The sequence below is a fragment of the Silene latifolia genome, chromosome 4 (genome assembly GCF_048544455.1).
Source record: "Silene latifolia isolate original U9 population chromosome 4, ASM4854445v1, whole genome shotgun sequence".
NCBI lineage: Eukaryota > Viridiplantae > Streptophyta > Magnoliopsida > Caryophyllales > Caryophyllaceae > Silene > Silene latifolia.
In genome coordinates this window covers 20,733,878-20,757,286 of record NC_133529.1, presented here as the reverse complement: position 1 = coordinate 20,757,286, position 23,409 = coordinate 20,733,878, and the positions used below count along the sequence as shown (strand labels likewise).

Here is a 23,409-nt window from a genome sequence, read left to right as displayed (position 1 = left end):
TTTTCAATTTTCAGTTATCTTTTTAGGTTTCAGAAGTTTTTGTTTTATCAAACAAAATCCTAAATTGAACAAAAGAAGCTGGCAGTTAATTTCCGTTAGCTTTTGAGTGTTTTATTTGAGAGCTCCTATGAAAACATTTATTCTTTAGGCTTAAATTTAAGGAAAACTACATATGAAAGTGTTTGCGACAAAAAAAAAAAAAAAAAAAAAAAAAAAGGGAATAATCTGCCGATTTTTGACGATAGCAAGCACTTTCAACATTTTTACGTTCCTTGGCGAGCGATATGGCGATATATAGCGTGTTTAGAGACCGATATTTAGCAACCACGGCCAATTATCAATAGCAAAGATAGTTACCATCGAAAGTTGATGCAAACCATCAATTGCAATTTCTAACCTCGGTCAAGAAGAGCTCGTACGTTATTATCATCTACACACTAACTACAACTTTCAACCTCATCGATCCAGATGAACTCGTACATTATTATCTACACACTAATTATCTGACTGCATTTCTCAAACCTACATATAAACCAGACCAGCAGAATTTGCTGTTGGTTTACAAGTCTCCTAAATTTACTAACACTAACCCTAACACTAACACTAACAGTAACAGCAACAGTTATAATAGAGATACCTAGGCTAGTTATCTAAATAATGTCAGGAATGTACTGATCTTAACACGCTTTGCCTTTTATACATTTCAGGGCGCCTGAGAATCGTGTCATCTCTCTAGCAAACGTTCCGGGCTTTGCAGTGATTATAGCTTCCTGACTTAACACGGGTATATGATTACCACTTCCAGAAGTTCTGAAGTAAGCTCCGTCTACAAATACATCATCTTCCGATGTCCACAACCAATTTTTCCACACACTTTCGGGTGCATTATCCCTCTTCGTCACCTGAAACAAACCCAAGTTTGTAAGTTTAGGGTCCAAATAGGGGTATTAACTCTTGGTTCAAGACTTGATATCAGAATAAGTCCCTGCAGTATACATGCGGCCAAATTCAATGTCTGGATACGATATAGTTAACAATTACATGTCGAAACTTAGGAAGAATTTTGAAGTTTCAACTCCAAATCCAGTGTTAGGGTTAGACATAACTAGACAATTTTGTGTCGAAAATAAAACCAAAATTTGCAACTTTAAGGTCCAAATACAATTTCAGGTTTAAAATGTACCTCTTTAGCATTTCGATTAGGAGGAGCGACGAATCGATTCCCTTGACTAATGATAGTGGGTTGTTGACTGCCTCCGATGGCATACATTTCCCAGTGAGTGTAATCGTTGTTAACCACGTGAAAGAATCCCCATCTGCACCTTGGCATCCTTTGAATCAAGCGCTTACCGAAGTGGTTGAAGGCAACTGTTATTTGCTGGATTTTGTCTTCTGATCTAGTGTTACTTGCTCCAAATAACATTACCTGTCATCAAATAATAGATAGGGGAATTAGAGCTGATTACTCCGGTCCGGGAGCTGACAAGATCAGACACGTAGAACGCTAGATTGAACCCTAAACCCTATACCCAACCCTTCACAAAAGGGTCAGAGCGGTTCTTTAATTCAGGATTGTAAAATCCAGTAACATATCTACTTTAACAGGATCATTGAAAAAACAGTGGCATATATCAAAACAATATAGAGTAAAACTTACATCATTGTGGTCAGTGAAATGACAATTTGAGATAGTGATAGCCGTAGACATCTCAATAGCATCAATCAACCCATCCGCACAATTAGACATGGACATATGATCAATCCAAATATTTGTGGCTCCAAACAATGAGATTCCATCACCAGCACTACGTGTCCTGAACCCATAATGTTTAACAGAGTCCCTTACCATTCCTCCACTCGATGGCTTAATGTCATGTATATGTAAATTATGTAGAATTACATTCTCTACATATTGTAAGGTTAACCCAGCCCCGCCAACAATGTGTACATGGCACCCACGGCCATCAATGGTCTTATGGCTCGCAATTATGAGCTCTTGACTAAGCTTAATCGTCATTGCACGAGCAAAGACGATCCACAATGGTTCAGCCTGGATGACACCGTAGCGTAGGGTCCCTGGCTTAGGGTTCACCACATCATTGTCTGACTTGTCTGTCACCACGTATATTTTACCATCTGCCCCTCCTGAAGTCTTGTGACCGAAACCCATCACACACGTGGCTAACTTTTTACGGTTGTTGGCCCAGTTTGGGTCACAACGCCAGCATTGGTCTATAGGGTTGGTAGCTAAGCATTTTCCTGTGTACTTGGTCTCTGGTAATAACCTCCTTGTACCAGTGTTCCAATCCGTAAGCCTGTGTCACAATACAACATTCATAGCTTGCATTAATACATCAATAACCAGTCTTTTTCAAATAACCAAATTAAAACGCAGAGGCTCAAGACATACTTGCGGACTTGGTGATTAAAGTGATTTGTGACATTATGTGGATTGGGGTTATAGGCGTTGGTCGCTGCCTTCTTTGCAGCCTGCTGACGCTTTTGCCAATGGTCATCATAGTGGCCAATATTAGCTTGTAGAAGAGGGATGCTGGAAACAAAGACGAACAAAAACAGAAGCCTGAATTTAATATCATTATTTGATGCCATTTTATATACTACCTTATTACACTCTAATTTTTTTTTTATTTTTTTTTGAGGTATTACACCCTAATTTATTTGTCTTAGATATATTGTTTTTACGAGCTTGTGCTGGTGTATAGTGAATCAATTTCAGAAGCTTTTGTAGGGAAAAACAAGTGAAAAATGGGAAGCAGGGAGAGAAAAAAGGTAAACAGGTTACCACAGCCATAAAACTGAAAAATGCAAATAAATATCATGAACACCAATAATCTGAAAAATCATTTTTCTCCCTTTTTAGCTATTTCTGGAAATTTGGCGTTTGCTAGATATCAGGTCAGACATGCTTCAGATCCCACAAATTTTTTTAAGACCATTTCAACATGTTAAGTAAATTGAAATCGTAAATGGCCTAAATTTTACATCATTTGGAGAAAAATAAAGGATCGCCCAAGTCTTATGTTCTCAAATTTTTCTGCACGTGTATGTGCATATCTAAGTGTTGGGTTTGACTATAACATTACCTTAGTATCTCAAAGACGTTTGTCTATGGGAGGGTAAGAGGGTCAGTCCACATACATAGGATTTTTTCCCAGATGACCATAATCGAAATTACATCAACGCAATACAGCTACAATTATAATTTATAAGCGCACATAGTCGTAAGCATAAAACGAAGTTGTTCAGGGGACGTACCAAGCGATGCCACATCTAACATGCAATATGTTGACTTATAATAAAGCGTGTTTGAGTTGAGGATTGATCTTGAACCCTGTAAATGCAAAAGTGTTAAAACTCAAGAGAAGGGAGTTTTGTCGCTCTGGTGGTTCACCCGCCTCCAAATCAGATGGTACAAACCAAACAACTCAATAAACATATTGACCAAAAAATATTTAAAAAGGTGTTGACTGAACTGAGCTGCTGACGTACCAACTTATATTTCGTTAACATATTTGCCACATGATTCATCACAATAAAAGAAGGGAAAAAAAAAAATAAGTAGCATGATCACTGACAAACAACACATGTTCAATAGATTGTACAGCAGAAGAAAAGAAGTTTCAGGACAATGAAACAAAGCAAGGAATTATGCCTTTTCCCATGCAAGAGACTGAATTTTATGTAAAGACTAATGTTTAGCATAAAGCAATACACAAAACTACAAGAAAAGTCTTCCTGATTTGACACATTTAAGTTACTCAAATATGGTATCTTCGTATAGTATATAGCCGAAGAACATTCACTATCACCATCATATATCAGACAATAAGAATTGCTTTAGAAACTAAAACATTCATTGAAATATGGCAGACTTTAAGAAGCTGAACTGGATGGGTGCAAGGTTAAAGCCTACTTCTCGGGTGACCTATGAAGATATTGACCCAGGCATGGGCTGGACCAACGATCCGCAATCCCCTTTCCACCAACTCCTCCTTAATCTCCCTGGTAAGAAAAGAGCACTCATTGTTGTTTAATGTTGAAACTTTTGACTTAGATTGGCTACTTAAGGTGAGTCCAAAACACGACTGTAAACATTAAATCTGTGCTTGTGCCTCATATACAACAAAAGAAAGATATACTCCCTCCGTCCCAATCATTTGTTTACCTTTTACATTCAATTCTTTGTGAGGGTATTTTAATCAAAGGTAAACAAATGATTGAGACATAGGGAGTATATAAACTAAACTGATCCCCTTTCTATAACATGTTCTATTTAGTTCATGGTTCGCGTAAATTACCCCTTATCAAGGAGCAAGTTAGAGATCAAATGTAAGATATTTGAAGAACAATATGTCCTGGAGCTACCTAAATGAGTAAATGACTACATTTAACATGAAATGTCGATTAAATTTTAATTGCAAAAAATGTTGGTCAAATGAGATGACTAAAAAGTTGCCGTGGGTAAAATATACCAGACTTGGCAAAACAAAACAACCTCGACAGAACAACCCAAAAGTTACCAAAACTCAAATGGACCTGATCTATTAGTATTTAACCTAACTGACCTGTTGCAGGACCCGGCCTCAACTGACCTGGCCCATACCTGAATATTCTTATACACTTGTACTGCTATGCTTCTGAAAAGGATGAATAGAGCAACAGACAAAAACTTAATACAAACTTATTGTTTTTGTTTTATTATATTAAAGGTTTTAAGAGAAGTGATATCAAGCATCAGATTGATGACTCTGGCACTATAACAATCAGTGGAGAAAGGCGGGTATCAGAGTATAAACGTGTCCGATTCCAGAAGACATTCAAGGCGCCAGAAGATTCAGACACTAAGAAAATTAGCATGCAGTTTGAGGGAGTTACACTTGAAGTAAGCATTCCAAGGGTGGCAAAGAAGAGGAAGGAAGAACCACAGATCAAGAATGGAGCTTCGAGTTCCAAGGATGTGAAAGAGGAGCAAGAAAAAAAGGTTCAGAATGTTGTCTCGGGCAGTGAATTAAGGGATGATAAAAGGCAAGAATCGGAGAGCACCAAGGAAGCGGAAAAGAATAAGAGCAAGCCTCTAATCAGGAATGGAGCTCAAAGCAGCGAGTTGAAGGAAGCAAAAACGGCAAAAAACGAGAGCTTGGAGGGCGAAAATGAAAAGGAAGAACCAAAAAACAAGAATGGAGCTCCCAGCAGTGACTTGAGGGAAGAGAAAAGGGAAGAACCAAAAATCAAGAATGGAGCACCGAGCAGTGACTTAAGGGAAGAGAAAAGGGAAGAATTTGAGAGCTCGGAAGAAATAGAAGAGATGAAGGAAGAACCTAAAATCAAGAATGAAGGTTTGAGCAATGATATAAGAGAAGAGAAAAGGGAAGAATATGAGAGTTCAGAGGAGTTAAAAGAAATGAAGGAAGAATCAAAATTCAATAATGGAGCTCTTAGCAAAGACATAAGAGAAGAATCCGAGAGATCCAACGAGTCAAAAGTGACGGAGGAAAAACCAGTAACAGAAAAAGGAGTTCCGAGCGAGACAAGGGAAGAATACGAGAGATCCAACCAATCAAAAGTGACTCAGGAAAAACCAGTAATAGAAAAAGGAGTTCTGAGTGAAAAAAGGGAAGAATACGAGAGTTCCAAGGAGACACAAGAGAATAAGGAAGACCCAGAATCCAAGACTGAAGCTTTGAGAAGTGAATTAATAAGGGAAGAGAAGAAAGAAGAATCTGAGAGTGCCAAAGTAGCAAAAGAGAATGAGGAACCAGAGATAGAGAATAGAGCTTTGAGTAGTGAAGCAATAAGGGAAGAGAAAAGGGACGAATCGGGAAACTCCAAGCAAGAAAACGTAGAAAACCCAAATGAAAAAAATCGGAAGGACCAAAAAAAGGTTCATCTTATCAAAGGAAACGATGATTCAGGCCATGGAATTACATCAGAGGATTCTATCATGGAGAAAATCATTAAGAACAGAGGGATACTATTAGCATCAATTATATCATTTACATTGGGGGTTTTATTTTCACAAAAATTCCATAAACCTCCATCTAAATAAATCATCTGCACTCATGTTCCCTCCGCTGCTCTGCCAATTTATTGTTTATTGTGTCTACCTATGAAAGAAATTTCCTGCACATCATTGTTTTATGAAAAAGCCTTACAATCGAAGGCTCCTTTTGAAAAGGAGGGCATAAGAGCCATTTCTCTTTGCTAATAACATTGGTAACTAAGTGTGTGAATTCTAATAATTACTTGCTGACTATTTTAAAGTAAATGTAAGTATGTAAAGATATTGCTATTGATTCTAATAATTACTTGCTGGCTGTTTTAAAGTAATGTTTTTGATTAATATTCATCCATCCTGATGTTTTGCAATCTAATTACAGGTTGTAGAACAGAAACAGATAACAAAACAATAAAGGAGGGTAGCTGAGCCTGATAGAAGTCCCATGTACCTATCTAGAGGCAATCAAAACCCTTTTAAACAAGCAAAGAATCGTAATTCTTAAAGCTATTACACCACCCAAGTCCCACCATTTCAAGCCCTCTTCATGAGTTCATTCAACCTAGTCCCACCATCTCAAAATGCCAAAAAACAAAGAAAGAAAACATTGCATCAAATCCGAACACATTCATTTGAACTCACAAGTCACAACACAAAAACAAGCCAAAAGCAAAAGAACAAACTCACCAAACAAACACTAGAGTAGACTCGAATGCAAAAAGAACACTCTAAAGTAGACACAAACCCGAATTGACAAGATGGCAGACAATTGACCGGAAAATGACTAATTTGAAACAGCCACAACCCGTCATCACAATCAATCCGAACCCAAACCCGAACTAACCAGTGATCACAACCAATCCGAACCCCCCCACTAAGCCAAACCCTAAATTACCCAATAACAGTAACACCATCAATGACTCTAAATTACACTATTAAATCACAAAATATCCGAACTCAAACCCGAACACGAGCTGACCCATAATCCACGTATTAACAGGACAGCATAAATGACTCCAATATTACACTATTAAATACAAACTCTTAAATCAAAATCAAGGGTATACTTATTAACCTAAAAAAATCACCATTTCATGTTTTCTGATATTAGAACAAAAAAGAATCCAACTTTCAACATGTGGGTGCTCTAATTTATCAATTAATTAGTTAGGAACTTTGTAATTTCATCCATTTACTAATCTCAGCATCCAGCAAATCAATCAAGAAAGTATAATAATAAGGCAGTTAATATATCAAACTTTCTACATGCATGGTTTCCAAGTTGAACAAGAAGAATTCTTAGAACTTGTAGATTTGTATTGAAGATATAGAAACAATGAAACGTACCGCAAAATGAAAGGGGGGACTTGGGAGAGCAAAGTAGCAACACAAACTGGAGTTCTTGTGCTCTGCTGCATAATTATGGTTGTTTGGGACTTTGGGATGGTTGTAAACGAGCCGATTTGAAGTCGAGCTGGGATAAGCTCGAACTTGGCTCGGAAATGAGCTCAGACTTAAGTTTGAAATCAATTTAACTAAACCTAGACCTGGCAAAAGTAATCTGACCCGATCCGAAAAGACTGACCCGAGATCCGAAATGACCCGAACTACATCACCTGAATGTGTCCCGAAAATCCGATTTGACCCGACCCGACCTGAACATGATCCGAGTTTTCTTGACCCTAACTGACCCGACCCAAATTAACCCGAATTCAATGAGAGACCCGAACTAACCTGACCCGAATTAGCCTGACCCGAACCCAACCCGTTGTCCCGTTTTGCCAGGTCTAACTAAACCCAAGCAAGCCAATTCTTAACCGAACGGATTTCATTAACTCAGAACTTGCTCAAATTATTTACGGCCCTATTCTGAAATATACGGAGTATGTCTTAATTTTTTTATATTTCATTGAGTTGACCATGTCTTCTACTTAGAGCCATCATTTTTTAGTCGGTTTATTTTGTCAATTATATCTAATGTTGTATTTTGGAACTTCTAAATAAAATGATCGTTACGTTCCAATTATAATTTTATTGTGAATTGTCTCATTTCTGTATGTCCTATTGAAATAAATAATTTTTTGTGTAAATTGAGTGGACCTCTTTATTGTACATTCGTGATAACTAACTTGATGAAAATATTGGGACTTACTCAATAAAAATATTAGAATTGAGGCATACTCTTAATAAACATTGAATTAGAATCTGCATAAAACAGAACATAGGTTTTTTTACGGTTTATTCAATTGTAAATTTGTAATACTCCATATCATAATTGTAACTCGTAAGTTGTAACATGGTACACCCAATCTACCTAAGAATTTTTCGAGAAGAAAATGCAAAATGATTGGATGCCACCTATACTCAAACAACCCACAATTATATTCGTACACAAGAACCATGGTACACCTTAGGGGTAGTCGCGGGCCGGTTCCGCGCTGACCCATGGGTCGGGCTTTACTAGGCGGACCTAAAATCGGCTTGGGATAGGGGGTGGGTCAACACGGGCCGGACCAGTCCTATAGAGATGGACCGGGAACCGGCCCTCTGGGTCAAGGGGCGGATCTGGGCGAGCTGGGTTGGATTTGTTCGACTAGGGTCATGCCATTGTTTTATGGGTCAGGTTGGGCTAGTCACGGGTCACACGGGTCGGGTCCGGGCTGACCGAGTCACCCCTAATGTTTGACCAGGGCTAGTACACCCGATCTACCTAAGAATTTTTCTCGAAGAAAATGCAACTATTGAGTGCCACATATTCTGAAATGAACCATGGGGATATAGATAGGGCATCGTGGCTCCTGCAGCAATATGGTTGGCTAATAATAAGCACAACAGATTACAATTCTACAACATTTTGTAGAAGGCTCAAAACTCTGGAAAAAGTTGAGCATTTGCAGCATTAAACATGGCAGCATCAGCTGCTACAAGTACATTAATCTCTACTCATGTTGCTAAATTTGATAATTATGGTTCCTTATCTTCCTCTAAATCTAGACTTTCTTCCCCCTCAATTTCTTCAAAGAGCATGAAAGTCTTTGCTATGGCACCCAAAAAGAAGGTAACTTAATTCCCACTTTTGCAAATGATTAATTATTGGATAAGACTGTCTTACGGCGTGAGACGGTCATTTTATTGGTTAAATACCCGTTACTATAATTTGTGACTTTTGCTTTGTTTCCTCAAGTTCTTAGGCTCTTAGCTTGCTTCTCTATATAGTTGTAGTAGGTCAATTCCTTTTGATTTAGAGCTTGTTTATTAAAACAACATTCCAATTCCTTTGATTCAGAGCTTGTTCATTAGAACTAGTGGTGGAGCTAGGGGAGAGATGATAGAGATTTCGAAGAATTTAGTTAAAATCTTCGACTTTTTCAAGTTTATCTTATACAATTACTCGTTCACCCCCACTGAAATGTTTTTGCCTCTGCTAAAGTTAAAATCCTGGCTCCGCCAATTTGGAACAATATTGTGAGATGAGGTGAGTAATTCATGGCATAAAACTATAAAAGTAGATTGACTAATCAACTGGAGGCTACTTTGGTAAGGACTCTAATATTGCGCTAAGGGGCTACTCCGACTATTGTCAATTAGTTTTAAAGTTGAACCTTCTTGAACTTATAAAGTGGAGTCTTTCTCTCCATTTGAGTGTGGCAGAGACCCATTGCACCATTTAACACGGTTTAGCAATTACCATGGTATCCCTTTGGTCCTTTGTTTAAGTAAAATTTTATGTTACGTTTTCCTAATGACAAATCCTAACTCCGCTGTAAACAGGTAGACAAATATGATAAAGGGTGGAAGAAGGAATGGTTTGGAGCCGGGTTATTTTTTGAAGGAAGTGAAGAAGTGGAAGTCGACGTATTTAAGAAATTAGAGAAACGGAAAGTCCTAAGCAAGGTCGAGAAAGCAGGACTATTATCCAAAGCTGAGGAACTCGGTTTTACACTCTCTTCAATTGAGAAACTTGGACTGTTTTCCAAGGCTGAGGAATTGGGCTTACTAAGCTTATTAGAGACATCCGCTAGCCTCTCGCCCGCTGCTTTAGCCTCCGCTTCTTTGCCCTTCCTAGCCGCGGCTATTGCCACCATTGTCTTCGTCCCTGATGATTCAGTTACCCTTGTGGTGGCGCAGAATTTTCTAGCAGGAGGGCTAGCTGTTGTTGCGGTCGGGTTGTTTGTTGGGTCTATTGTTTTGGAGGGGTTACAAGAGGCTGATTGATTTTGACGAGTTTTGTGATGTCTACCTGTTGATAATGAATTTGTTTCGAAATGATTTGTACTACTACGATGTATGACTGAATATTTAGTCAAATGGTTAGAATCGGATATATAACAATCTAGTTTCAAATTCCTTTTCATTCTTATTGTGATATCCGATATAGAGATTCAAATTCAAATAATTATCTTGATTAGTTTTCGACGCCCGTGCAAAATTCTGCGGAAAAAAATGGGAATTTTGTTTAACGAAAACATGGGAATTTTGATTACCTAATGCATACTCTGTTCTTTTGATTCTGAAAAATGCAAAAAAAAAAAAAAAAAAAAAATGGAGATGCGGGGTATCGATCCCCGTACCTCTCGCATGCTAAGCGAGCGCTCTACCATCTGAGCTACATCCCCTGTTTGTTAAATTACAGACTATTATAATGATTATATTGTAAATAGTTTCCGATACCCGAACTCCGCCATATGAAAAGAGATCATAAATATCGTAACTGATGTTAGCTAGTTCATAATCGACCACGATTTCACTGATGAAAATGTAGTGAATGCATATTAGAAAATATAATCATAATTACAGCGGAAGTCCGCCATTGCTAAGCTCTCTTCTAAGTTCTAAATAAACACATATCCTGATGCTTCTTATGGCTTCTAAAGTTCTAAGTACATCTTCGACTAATTACTAGATCGGTACTTGTATCGTCTAGCCCAAAAGAGATAGTTCAAAAAGTTCAGTCCACTTAAGACGCACATAACCCAGTAAAACCGGTCCAACCGATAATGGTTTAAGTTGGGTCCAATGAGCCATGGAGTGTGTCCGGATAATCCAGTAACCCGATTCACAACTGATACCAAAACTGAATTCATGTAGTATCCAACTGCCAATGATGCCCATGAGAATGACGTAGCCAATGACCTCATACTTGTAGGCGCTTCAGTAAAGAAAAACTCCAGTAGACCCGCCAAGCTAAACAAATCAGCTGACCCGAGAAACAAGTACTGGATCGCGATCCAAAGGAAGGTGATCGGAAGTGGGTCAGTAGACTCCATAAGCCCGTGCTGAATTGCAACCCGCTTTCTCTTAACTTCAACTATTGCAGCAACAGCCATGGCCACAATGGACATGACTAGGCCAAACCCGATTCTCTGCAAATGGGTTATACCCATTTCAGAGCGGGTCACGCGTCTTGCGAATGGGAGTACAAGGTGGTCGTAGACTGGTGCGAGGATCAGGATGAAAACGACAGGAAAGACAGGGAGGGAGGCAGGCGGGACAGTGAAGGAGCCGAGAGTAGTGTTCATTGTGGCTGCTTGTTGGATGGAGAAGGTGGAGAGTTGAGCTAAGCAACAATTGAGCATTATGGTTGATGCAAATATAGGAATTGTTTTGAGGACTATTTTAACTTCTTCTACTTGGTTTGTACTGCATTCTAGTTGGCGGTGGCTGGGATTGCTGGTTATCGCTTTGTTTAGGAACTTCAGGTCTTGTGTTTCCGTTGTTGTTGAAGGGCTCGTTTCCATGCTCATTATGGCATTGCTAGGTTTTCTGGGAAACAACTTATTGCAAATTGCTGCTACTAAAACCTGATCAAAGATCAAGTAGTCTCGTTAATATCTGCCTAATAAGATAACGTAAAAGAATCTAAAGAAGCAGTCGTAATATAGTTATAGCTAATGCACGTAAGGCTGTTTTATACAAGTATAAATATGTGAGATCGACTATTTCCAATGCAGAAAAAGATTTGTGTATATACCTTGAAAATGGTAGTAATAGGACTTCCTGCTGGAACCTTAATCCTGTAAGTAGAAGATCCGAGGAGAAAGATAGGAATAGAGAGCAAAATAGTGAGAGTGGAAACCCCAAAACCCCACTGCCAACCTAAGTTGTCCTCAATCCAAACCACAAATGTGACTGCAATCAAAGCGCCAAAGGAGAGACAGAAGACATAATAATTGAAAAAACTAGACCTCTTTTTCCTTCCATCTGCGCTATTCTCATCAAATTGCTCGGCTCCATGTGGAGGCAGCGAACCTTTGATGCCTCCGACACCAAGTGCAACCAGATAAAGCCCTATAAATAGAGCTGCAGCCTTCCCGCCAGCCACCTCGCCACACCCTTTGTTTGTGGCAGTTGGTGAACAGTGAGGAGGCTCTAGTGCCGGGATCTGAGCTTGTATGGTCAGTACCAAGAGTCCCTGCATCGTTGTTACAGTTTTAATCATGTCATTTTTTTAACAAGAGTTATGACTTATGAGTATCAGCTAAAATAGCAGCCCTCTGCAGGCCGAGCATGTAATGTGGAATAACTTCAGTCCAATACTCCAATGCATTGTCTTAATCCTAAAAGCAAAACACAGTCGTCGTTTGCACTTCTTATATCATGAATAGTAATTTAGTCAATGCAATATTCATTACGAGTCATCTGAAAACTGCTTCTATCTGTACGTTTTTGACACAGAGATAAGGTTATGTACGTTTGATCCAACCTTTGAGGCAGTATGATGTTGTAGTTGTTGTATAGACTCAAAAGGCATATGCCAGTGCCTTGGGTCACTTTGGTAGTTGTTGACAGGAACGCAAAGATTTTCAGCAACAAACATAGTCATACTGCATGATTCTGGTGGACCAAACCAGCATTAATATGGAAATGCAAATTTACATCTCCAAGAAAAGACACATTCCTACCCTGGTCGGCAGTTAGACATACGACTTTAGTCGTCACAAAAAAAATAAAAAAAAAATCTTATATTTATCAACCCATTTGCAGGAACTAATCCTATGCTACCTATCATAGTAGACGATGCATGATTGCATGCACATATAAAAATATGATTTATCTTATATGTTCCAGTAATAGTTGAAATGACTTACCAAGAATTCTATGACAGCACTAATCAGAAATATGTGATAAGTAGTGAAGAAGGCATCTGATAAAAAACCTCCAAGCAAAGCCAGTAAGAAAGCAGTGCCCATGAAATTAGTGACAATAATAGCCGATCTTGATGGAGAATAATTCATGTCCTTTGACATGTAGAGTACTAGATTGCTCGCGTTCGCCAAATACGCAAGGTTCTCCATCACCTCCACAACTGATAAATCATATTAACAAGAAAATAAAGTGGCAAAACAATCAGTTCATTGAAGCATAATCAGTTCTCTTCCACTACATTAACTTCATGCTGCCAGAATGACAGTTTTTATACGGTTTTCTTTAACTTCCTTAAGAAAGGTCGTCTCACAAGGCTTCAAGCGCATGTAATTGCTTTTTTCACAGAGTAACAAAATTATGTTGTTGTTCACTAAATAAGGACCTCGTAATTAAATTTGGCAGTCTTCCTACAATTTTTTGGGCTTAAATACAGTTGTTGTTGTGAAGTAGCAGTCATACAGTGCAATTCTCCATACAACTTTCATCATGGGTATCAGAAAACAGTCTTTTAGTGTTATTAACACGAGCATAAGGTTGTGTACATCCGATCTCCCCTCACTCCGTCACTGTGGGAACCCTCGAGGCAGAGGGTAATGTTGTTGCTATTGCATGGATGAATACATCCTTACGTACTGAAAACACAAATATCTCTCGAGGCTACTTCTAGATGACATATAATGAAGATGTAGTAAGTACTAACCTAAGACAAAAAATGCTGCAAGGATTCCTCCATGACGGCCCTTCAATGCCGGTCTATTCCTCCAATCTACATAGCCTTCCCATTTGCTTACCATTTGTGCTTCATCCTGCATGTACATGACCATGCTTGTCAGTAAATTGAAGAGAGCAGAAAAAACAGCATTGGCTGAAGATATGCAGTTTTTGTGTAGAAAATGTAAAATCGGAAACCAACCATTTTGATCTTTAGTTGCAAGTTGAGCTGGGATATGATAAACCTAGATTAATACTTAAGGGTATGACTTATGACAGGGTTTTTTTTTGCACTAAATGCAATTGCAGGGTGACTATAAGTATTTATAGCAGCGTGATAGTGAATAATATGAGCTGTAGAGAAAGGTCTAGAGTTCAATGAAAGCGACCAGACATTCGTATTAACCTTTTTCGCTCGACCAATGTTGCTGCGGCAGGCTATGTTACTTGAACTTGGGTATGTATCTAAGTGACGGACTCGGTATGACTCGTATTTTTAGATACCAGTTTAGTTTGAATAGGCGCAAGGGGCACCGAGGCGCTAAGGGGCTGAGGCGATGAGGCCCAAGGCGAAGGCGCGTGCCTTTTAGACCCGAGTCGCGTTATTTTTGGAATCTTATTTTATTTCCCAAATAAAATTTTGGGTATTACAATACCTTTTTTAGGAGTTTTCAAGTTGACTAGCATCTAAATGTGTAAAATTTAGGAATAATGGGGTAAGGAAAAGGCATATTTAAAGGTTTAGACATACTAATGAACCTTACTAAATGAGCCTTATCTAAAAGGCGCACCTAAAATGCATCCAGGCGTTTTGGATAGTGCCTCATCCAAGGCGCGCCTTAGGCACGCACACTCGAGGTGCGGCTTTTCAAACTAAGGATACCAGACACTCTTACCCAAATACGGTCAGGTGCAGATTTCATAATCTTTAGCGTAGTGTCAGACTGTCAGACACGAGTACGGCTCTAAAATGAACAGTCGAAGTAACATAAACGGTAGTGATTAGACGGTTTTAGTAGGTATTAAGAAGGTTGAATTAGTGAAGTTCAAGTGACAAAGGCGGTACTTAATGAATTATAATGGTACAATGCTTTAAGTTGTAACGTTGACGGAACTTGGATCCAAATATTGAGAATTAAGCTTGGAAACGATGAAGAAGATCTTGTGGGTCGGTTTTGTATGTCAAAAACGGAGTCCAAGTCCGACGAAAGATGGGCCCGGATACCTATGAATATACCTGAGACGTGTGCGCTTAAGGTGCACTAATCGTGCGCGCGTGGGACAGACTGAGACGCAGCAACAACGTTTTTGCAACCTGCATTCAACTGAGGCGCGACCGAGGCGCGACCTACATTTGACACTTGTTTGTGCTTTAGTCGCGTAATTAAGCATCGTTAGACTCGTGTTTGTTTATTTATTTTACTCGATGTGTTCCGATTATTATTATTATTATTATTATTATTATTAGTACTTTATTTCCTAATCTAGTTATTTTACCTTATTACTATATAACTTAGCATTTTCAGTTTTAGAAAGGACTTACGCAGTTTTGAGAGAAACAAAAAACCCTATTGTTATTTTCATCAAGACTATGTGTAACTAATCTTTCATCTTGGATTCAAGCGATTGAAGCACTCTTGTGAGTTTGAATGTTTTAATTTCTCTTCTTGCTTATTGTGAATTGCTTAGCTATTAATTATATGAATGTTGATTGATAATTGCTAGGTGCGCAACTAGTAGCCGATTTCTTCATTCTATTGTTAGTATTGTTGATTGAATAGGATTTATTGATTGACTTTACAATAGTAACAACTAGGAATTAATATTGAACGGGATACGTTGATATTAGTACTTAGAAGCGATTCACATAAATATCTAAAGTGCAACTGGATTGTATGCGCTATTTATTCTCTATCGAATTCTCTAAATTATATTGCTGCTATTAAATTAAACCTTGAACTGGATTGTTAGGGTTGTTTAATAGTTAGGGTTGATTAAGAACGGGATTCGTTTTAATTGACTATTCTTAAGGAGAATTGGAATTTTACATTCACGATAGAGTAATCAAGATTAGTAATTGAAACCGTCAATGGTCAATTGTTATTGAGTGTGGATATATGCTTGGGTCTAAGACCTTTTTAAACCATTTGAATTCATCTATTTCATTATTTGCTTAATCTTAGTTCTTTAGTTAATCAAACAAATCAAATCCCCCCCTAAACTGGTTACTTTATTCTACATTATCGTACACTTTAATTGACTTAGTCCTTCCTTGTGGGTTCGACCCCTTACTTTCGCTATATTACTGTTTTAGTAGTTTAGTAAGTAAGTGATTATAAATTTACATTTGATAGGCATACGACTTTCAGCCCGTCAGGTAGGATGTAAAGGGAATTTTTTTGGTTAATTAGCGTTAATTAGCAAGATAATTAGGTAATAAGCGTTTACTTGAAACTATTTGGGTCCATGGTGTCCACGTCAGCACTTTTTATTTTTTTTCCAATTTTTATATGAAACCGCTAAAAAATCTAGCGGCTTCACTTAGTTTTTTTTTATATATATAAAAGGCAAAACCGCTAGGAATCTTAGCGGCTTATCATATCAGTACGGTCATTTTGTAGTGTAGCAAATGCAACTTGTATGAAATTGTTGGAAACTTGGAATAAGCCGCTGAAGTTCTCAGCGGCCTTACTTTTAATATTTTTTTTTTAATAAAACAGATACAAATATTATTTGGACGATGACATTTTGTAAAGCCGCTAAATTTCTTAGCGTTTTGTATAAAATTGAAATAAAAATAAAAATAAACCAAATTAGTTTGAAACTAACACTAATTTCCTAACTAGCTTGCTACTGAACACTCATTAGCCAAAAATTCATGTAAAGGACCTAAACTATAAGACCATCCCCAAGCAGAAGGTCGAGTTAATCGGGTTACCAATATTTTTCCTTATTATCACACCTTAATTATCTTGACCCACTTTCATCCTCCACCTGCGAGAAGGTCACGACTGCAGGTCACCAACTCAATTATTTTTCACTTTTTAACCAATGAGAGAGTGCCACCTACCGGGTCATCATACTCAACCAAATGTCACCTTCTCTTTATTTTGACGGTTGTCCTTTATTTTGTTTTCAGCCAATGGGAATATGCCACCTAGCGGGTCACCAACAAAGTCACCAACTCAACTCAAGGTCACCAATTGACCCTGAGTAGTTGAAGGTCACCAAAATTAACCCCTTAATCCTAATTTAAGGTGTCATTAAGGTGACCCAACAAGGTCACGACCCAGTCGGTGACCTTGTTTGGGGATGGTCTAAAGGGACAGTACCAAAAAAAAAAAAAAAAAAAAAAAAAAAACTTCTCTTCTTACATCATTAACTTCATTAGTGTTCTAAGGTAATTATTTAGTGGAGAATTTCATAGTCCCACTAGTGAGGAACACCTGCGATTCTTCCACTGTTTGATTAATTAAGCTTTATCTATTTACAATTAGTCTTGCTGAAGACGGGTCGGAGCAAGTGACGGGTAATGTCACTCACAAAACGGATAGGGGGGACAAGGTGGGGGCACCCCCATGTGCTTCCCTCTCTCCTCCATTTGGGTCATTTATGAGAGAAAATGGTATCCGTCACTCCAAAGTGACGGATACGTGCCGTCTTCAATAAGATTTTGTGATCTATTTATGGGCAAGTTTGCTTTTTACCAAATAAGGAAATCATGAATTTGATCAAGTAAACTATGCATCAATGTATTAGTGCTAAATACGGCATCTAACTCAGATGGTAAAAAATTTCATAAAGGACCATCGTCCTTGCTAGCCCTATCACTCCGTCTTTGAGTCACCTGAGTGTAATTAAAACTTAAAACAAATCAAGGCCGGTATTACATAAAGGGAGGACGGTTGAAGACTAGTAGAGGCAGGCGCACCAGGTCGAGATACAAATGACTCCTATCGAACTAAGCTAAAAGTATTATTCTGACTCGGGAAATGTGTTTGTGCTACCAAATAGTACTAAATTCAGTAACACTAGATAACTTAACATTGTGATTAATATTTTTTTGTTAATATATTCAGGAGTTATTTGTAGTCATATGAGAATCACAAAATCTCCCTTATGACGGAGGGTATCCGTCGCAAACTTGCGACGGATACCATATCGTCTCACAAAAAACCCACAAGGGTGAGAGACAAAGCACATGGGGTGGGTGTCCACCTTGTCCCCTCTACCCATTTCCACTCACATAATACCCGTCGCAATATCCGACCCGTCGCAAGGGAGACCTATTGTATGAGAATACCAATATCTCACAAAAGCCAAAAGGTGTACAGTAAAAACAGGTACACTTTGGTATGGAAAGGGTGTTACTTGCTAAAAGGGGAAGTGATGCGTGGTTTTGGTAGATTGCCTATGTGTGACGGGTGATCCAGCAATGTTTTTGTGGTGAGGTACTTCTAGAGTTCATTAGTAAGAATATGGCAAGGGGCCCAATCTGAACTGGTTATAGTCGACTCACGATTCTTTGTTTAGAATTCAGATTTGCCCTAAAAGATTATTTGGGTTCAAAATATCCCCATTCGGTTTTGAATCCGACAATGTTAGTTGTAACAGATTTTGATCCGATCCGATCAAAAATAGCATTTTAGGGAAACTTGACAACAAAGACTAGATAAATCATCATCAACAAATAATGGATTACTCCATATCCATCCACCGAGTAAAAATCGAAACCAATTCACCCAATCAGTATTGAGTTTCACAGATGTGAACCAGACCCAACGAGGTATCATCCCATCATCCCTAAGACCCGGTGTATGCAATATGCATTGTCATCCTATAACCCCGGCATTGATCTAAGACCCTTACCATATACTATAAGTGCAGTAACATGTAACTATCTTGTAAGACTATTGTATAGCGTACAATGGTTTACAATCATAAACCTTTTCATTTAATAATAGTAATAAACGGTAGCCACATGCGCCTTATCAAGTTATCAGATAATTTGAGGCCATATATGATGATAAAAATATAAGATGTGAATTGACAAATGCAAGTGGCCATGTGTGTTTAAATGCTCACAGTATTTTCAAGATGAAACATGTAGGCTGTCTTTATTTTCTGATATGCCCTACATTGTTATTAACATCACCGACCTTAATATGACCCTCATATAAACTCCTTTTAGTAGTGGTACGGCCACTTAGTTAAAGCAAATGTCAATGGAAAAGGAGTTGGCGCAACTGGGTGACACCCAATCTCGGCGTCACCCTCTCACATGCAATAAGTGGCGACCCCTTTAATAAAGGAAAGGATGCATGTGAGAGGGTGACACCCAATTTCGGCGCCACCCGATGACGCCCTATCATTATCCAATGTCAATTTAATCATGAAGTTATGTTGCCTCTTCTTGCATGATCTAGTTTTTATTTCTTGCTATCTATTCATCATCAAATTTTGTTACTTTTTCGTGCACATTATGCATATCTGATTATCTGATAGTAACATAACGACTAATATGACTCCGATTAAACGTTGTTTACTTGTACGACATTAAGACCAATAGTGTTTATTTGTTAAACATTGTTTCTAGATTTTCGTTCAATTACATTGTTTTTGTAGCATTTTATTACAGTCAGAAAAAAGACTCTCTTAACCCCACCACCGAGGAATTAAGGTAATGTTGTAATGTTATTTTTGTTTTAATATCTTATTTAATATGTTGTATCTTATTACAAATCGCGCATTAGAGATATAATCTACCACCAATATTTCTTCTCAAAACTATGGAAGAATATGGGTAATTCAAGAGAAAAGATGCAACTTCTTGTTAATCTATTCTTCTCTTACCTTACCACTACCATATATCCAAACAATAAGTTGTTCGCTTCCCTTTCTATTTTTTTCACATCTCCGAATCTTTGTATCCAAACAAAGGGTAGAAAAATGAAACGAGTGTACATAAGACATAGCAAATGAGAGGTTAAAAAACTTTGAAAAAGACTATATATTTGTTTTTCCTCATGTGGGCAAAAAGCTCATTCTCCACCTCAAATTCATATACATGTTCTCCATCACTAGAAAGTACATTCTTTGTAGGAAATTCTCCCCATATTCGGACCACAATGTGTACCTTTCAGGATATTAAATACTGGATGAGTTAGATTGTCGAAACTAAGTTTTGTGTAATTTTATGACCGATAATTTAAGCTATAGAATTCATTAACTTTTTTTTTTTTTTTTTTTTTGTTTACATATTTTGAAACATTTATATGAAGAAAAATGAACAAGAAAAATTAGAGACAATTAGAGTTCATTTGGATGCCCAACCAGGGCCGTCCAAGAAGGGGCTTCGCTAGGTTCTCAGAACCAGGGCCCATGAGATAGAAGGGCTCCTAGTTAATTGATTTCCTCTAACTTTTTTTAAAAAAAAAAAAATCCAGATCAGTATTACAAATCACTAAGTTAACCAAATTTCCTTTGAACTCAATTATATTGTGATTTCTCAAAATAATAGTACGCAATTAATAATTTTTCCCTCGTAATAGTAGAGAAGATAGAAGTGTATTAAATCTTTCATTAGTGTTCCTATCAAAGAATAACTTAAATTCATTTTACTTTGATTCCTATTTTTTTCATACAACTTTGCTTTTTTTACACAACAAATTCAAGAATTTCTAGAAGAAAGAAAGGTTAAGCTTTGAAATTTTTATTGTTAATTAAATTACTTAAAAAATATTCATATATTGTTGAATATTTATCATACTTTTAATTTTAGTTGATTGTTTTGTGTCACAAAACGTTAGAAAGACGTCATTGTTCAGGTGAAAACTTAACCTCTATCTTTTGAAAGTTGTTTTAAGATTAAAGTCTTGTACTCTTATCAAGAAAAAAATGCATTTCATTGAGTAATTGAATTTTTGCTAAGAAAATTAAAATTTAAGCCTCTAAAAGTCCTTAAACGGCCCTATGCCCGACCACAACCACGACAACGACTACAGATTTTGCGTCTACCAGACCTACGGAATTTTCTTTCTTCATCTCTTTCCCTTTTCTTTCTCCACTGTTGGGTTTCTAAACCCCCAGTTTTCATCCACCAATACCCTCTTTAAGTAAGGCTGAAGTGGTAGTCATCTAACCCACTTACTACACATTCTTAGTTAGGACTTAGGACAGACATGAGACAACCCAAATGGATACCAACAACATTACCAAGGTTAATTCGGGTGTTCTACGTACCCTCGTTGCGTATAGAGTATATCCCCAACATTGTGATAACCGCAAACCACACGGTCGAATCAGCCACACTAAACCAGTGTTAAAGGCTCAGACTCGGTTAGCAATTTAGGATAATCTATATAACTGTCCCACTAAAGGTATAACCTAAGACCATGCAAATCTCACATCTTAGATAGTTTAGCTAAAGCCCATATAGAGTAAATCATATTGATACTTGAATTTTTTTGGCAAATTGGAGTTCTTTTACAAATTAATTTGCGATTTGGGTCGGTCTCAAACTAATTTGGGCCAATGGGTCCACGTCATCACTTATATTTTTTTTTTATATTTTTATATGAAGCTACTAGGATAGTTAGCGGCTTTACTATTTTCATAATATTCCATAAGGCTAGTAGATTAAAAACTAAATAAATAAATAAATAAAATTACACCATGCAAGCCGCTTAAGTTATAGGCGGCTTCCCACATTTTCAACATTTTGCTAGCACTTACAGGATGTTCAAGAAAATATGAAGGGTTGAAACCGCTATGGGCATTAGCGACTTATCCTTTTACGTTTTCTAATTCTTGCAGTATGTTTTGAGAAATAAGAACGACTAAAACCACTAACTATCCTAGCGGTTTCATATTAAAACACGAAAAAAAAAATACAAGTGATGACGTGGACCCATTAGCCCAAATTAGTTTGAAACCGACCTAAAATAGCAAATTAATTTGTAGAAGAACCCCAATTTACCAAAAAATATTCTACATTCTTTCCCTTTACATCCATCTGAAATTCAGGCCATCTAGTCAACTACAAATGGTACTAAGCAGCAGTGCACTACAGACAACAGAAACAAGTTCATAATATAAGATTGATATAGGCAACTAGTTTTCTAATATGAACTTTAAGAACAAGTTAGTTTTGAGCTCCGATACTCGGACACGTCTGTTGAGTGGCGTATTCCGTATCGATACGATACGATACGATACGGGATATGTATCGGATATGCCAATTACTGACACGATACGGATACGGCAACAACAATGGAAACATCTTGATCTTGATCTTAATTTTGATGGAAAAACAAGATTTAACTGTAATATTTTAATATTTATGTATGGAAAGGATCTTATCTTGATCTTGATCTTTGGTGTGAGAAAGAGATTGATCTTGATCTTTGTGTGAGGGAGAGCGGTGTGCGTGGAAAAGGAGAGTGGAAAAGGAGAAAGATTAGGGATTTATTTTTTAAAAGAGAAATGTGGGGCAGGGGGTGGGTAGTTGGGTTAATGATACACAGCTGTAAAAGGTGATAATATTTTAATAATTACTATTGTATAGTATTTTATAGTTTTTCTTTTTCTAATAGAGAGAGATATGGGTAGTATACTCTATAACAAGACTTGTATAAAATAAAAAAAATACAGTATAAAGTATATTTTTATTTATTTCTCAAATATAATAAAAAATATATATATAAAACGTATCGTATCCGTATCTAAAAAAAAGTCAAGATACTCCTTTGACCGTATTCCCGTATCTATTAAAATTCAAAATCACGTGTCGGTTACTCCGATACGTATCAGATACGAATTACGATACTTCGTATCCGTGTCTGAGTAACATAGGTTTTGAGTATGGAACAATTACAGGTTGACAATTACTTACAGTGAGTGTCTATCAATCAAGAAGTTTCTTGATCGCCAACGTGTTCGTGCGATTGCATCACTTTCAACTTTGATTTTTAACACCTGTAAGAAACCAACAGCAAAATGGCAACTTCTTCAGGAAAACTGCAATATTCCAAAATTGGAAAGCTAGTGGGAATATGGTCCTGAGAGCACTGACAAATAAGTCTTTTACAGTTTTACCTGAGTACTTGTGTCCCCATTACAGTAATCACTTAGGGTGAAGTGATAACTTAATGTAGGACGGTTTTACACAAGTCTTTTGGTTCTAGTAAAGTTACTAATCATTTAAAGGGGGCACCGACTAAAGAATACTAAGCTCATATACCTTATCAATTGGTTCCGTGACATCATTGAAAAAAGATCACAGAAAATCGGATTCATCCTTAACAAGAAGGGAATTTCCATATGCAGTAAAGCATTGATCAAATAAACTTTCCATATTCCGATACGCTGGTCTCAAGCCACACATATTGGAGGTACCACTAAGAGTCTTCTTCAAAATGTAATAGCTACTGCACTGAAGAGGTGCCTTTAAACAGGGAAAAGAGGAAAATATTGCTTTCAAATGATAGTTAGTCGCTAGTCTAAGACGCATAATTTGAAACGCAAACATGCCTCCT

The 23,409-nt window shown here is 37.5% G+C and overlaps 4 protein-coding genes and 1 non-coding gene across 10 annotated transcripts; 2 read left to right on the top strand and 3 right to left on the bottom strand.

The window, feature by feature from the left end:
• Nucleotides 1-337: 337 nt before the first annotated feature.
• On the bottom strand, nucleotides 338-7,513 carry LOC141653203 (pectate lyase-like). Of its 4 annotated transcripts, none has more exons than XM_074460886.1 (6): nucleotides 7,364-7,513; nucleotides 3,277-3,352; nucleotides 2,411-2,551; nucleotides 1,658-2,315; nucleotides 1,184-1,426; nucleotides 338-902 (listed from the first exon to the last, which is right to left on the bottom strand). In XM_074460886.1, exons 4-6 carry the CDS (start codon nucleotides 2,168-2,170, stop codon nucleotides 678-680), a joined length of 981 nt encoding a protein of 326 aa, XP_074316987.1. In that variant the 5' UTR covers nucleotides 2,171-2,315; nucleotides 2,411-2,551; nucleotides 3,277-3,352; nucleotides 7,364-7,513; the 3' UTR covers nucleotides 338-677. The 4 variants fall into 4 exon arrangements, with proteins under 4 accessions (XP_074316987.1, XP_074316988.1, XP_074316989.1 ...); XM_074460887.1 differs by lacking the exon at nucleotides 7,364-7,513 and adding an exon at nucleotides 6,468-6,559; XM_074460888.1 differs by lacking the exon at nucleotides 2,411-2,551 and having other exon boundaries at nucleotides 7,364-7,468.
• LOC141653202 (uncharacterized) lies at nucleotides 3,885-6,348 on the top strand. The gene is made up of 2 exons (XM_074460885.1): nucleotides 3,885-4,026; nucleotides 4,731-6,348. Exons 1-2 carry the CDS (start codon nucleotides 3,885-3,887, stop codon nucleotides 6,065-6,067), a joined length of 1,479 nt encoding a protein of 492 aa, XP_074316986.1. The 3' UTR covers nucleotides 6,068-6,348.
• Nucleotides 7,514-8,812: 1,299 nt separating the features above from the next.
• LOC141653200 (uncharacterized) lies at nucleotides 8,813-10,370 on the top strand. The gene is made up of 2 exons (XM_074460881.1): nucleotides 8,813-9,074; nucleotides 9,788-10,370. The coding sequence occupies exons 1-2, from the start codon at nucleotides 8,922-8,924 to the stop codon at nucleotides 10,229-10,231; spliced, it is 597 nt and encodes a 198-aa protein (XP_074316982.1). The 5' UTR covers nucleotides 8,813-8,921; the 3' UTR covers nucleotides 10,232-10,370.
• Nucleotides 10,371-10,559: 189 nt separating this feature from the next.
• Nucleotides 10,560-10,632, bottom strand: TRNAA-AGC (transfer RNA alanine (anticodon AGC)). The gene has a single exon. It is a non-coding gene; the product is annotated as a tRNA-Ala (tRNA).
• Nucleotides 10,633-10,812: 180 nt separating this feature from the next.
• On the bottom strand, nucleotides 10,813-22,882 carry LOC141653201 (protein NRT1/ PTR FAMILY 4.6-like). Of its 3 annotated transcripts, none has more exons than XM_074460884.1 (5): nucleotides 22,767-22,882; nucleotides 13,863-13,968; nucleotides 13,105-13,322; nucleotides 11,988-12,428; nucleotides 10,813-11,817 (listed from the first exon to the last, which is right to left on the bottom strand). In XM_074460884.1, the coding sequence occupies exons 2-5, from the start codon at nucleotides 13,954-13,956 to the stop codon at nucleotides 10,909-10,911; spliced, it is 1,662 nt and encodes a 553-aa protein (XP_074316985.1). In that variant the 5' UTR covers nucleotides 13,957-13,968; nucleotides 22,767-22,882; the 3' UTR covers nucleotides 10,813-10,908. The 3 variants fall into 3 exon arrangements, with proteins under 3 accessions (XP_074316985.1, XP_074316984.1, XP_074316983.1); XM_074460883.1 differs by lacking the exon at nucleotides 22,767-22,882 and adding an exon at nucleotides 14,076-14,163; XM_074460882.1 differs by lacking the exon at nucleotides 22,767-22,882 and having other exon boundaries at nucleotides 13,863-13,980.
• Between the last annotated feature and the right edge of the window lie 527 nt (nucleotides 22,883-23,409).

What these genes read in the sequence shown, in the direction of transcription:
- LOC141653203 (XM_074460886.1), bottom strand. Translation starts at nt 2,170, where the DNA reads ATGGGTTTCGGTCACAAGACTTCAGGAGGGGCAGATGGTAAAATATAC. An exon ending in ATTTCACTGACCACAATGAT is followed by an intron (nt 1,427 to 1,657) that starts GTAAGTTTTACT and finishes ATTTGATGACAG; the next exon opens with GTAATGTTATTTGGAGCAAG. An exon ending in CTAATCGAAATGCTAAAGAG is followed by an intron (nt 903 to 1,183) that starts GTACATTTTAAA and finishes GGTTTGTTTCAG; the next exon opens with GTGACGAAGAGGGATAATGC.
- LOC141653202 (XM_074460885.1), top strand. Translation starts at nt 3,885, where the DNA reads ATGGCAGACTTTAAGAAGCTGAACTGGATGGGTGCAAGGTTAAAGCCT. An exon ending in ACTCCTCCTTAATCTCCCTG is followed by an intron (nt 4,027 to 4,730) that starts GTAAGAAAAGAG and finishes ATTATATTAAAG; the next exon opens with GTTTTAAGAGAAGTGATATC.
- LOC141653200 (XM_074460881.1), top strand. Translation starts at nt 8,922, where the DNA reads ATGGCAGCATCAGCTGCTACAAGTACATTAATCTCTACTCATGTTGCT. An exon ending in CTATGGCACCCAAAAAGAAG is followed by an intron (nt 9,075 to 9,787) that starts GTAACTTAATTC and finishes CGCTGTAAACAG; the next exon opens with GTAGACAAATATGATAAAGG.
- LOC141653201 (XM_074460882.1), bottom strand. Translation starts at nt 13,980, where the DNA reads ATGTACATGCAGGATGAAGCACAAATGGTAAGCAAATGGGAAGGCTAT. An exon ending in TGCAGCATTTTTTGTCTTAG is followed by an intron (nt 13,323 to 13,862) that starts GTTAGTACTTAC and finishes ATGATTTATCAG; the next exon opens with TTGTGGAGGTGATGGAGAAC. An exon ending in CTATTACTACCATTTTCAAG is followed by an intron (nt 11,818 to 11,987) that starts GTATATACACAA and finishes ATCTTTGATCAG; the next exon opens with GTTTTAGTAGCAGCAATTTG.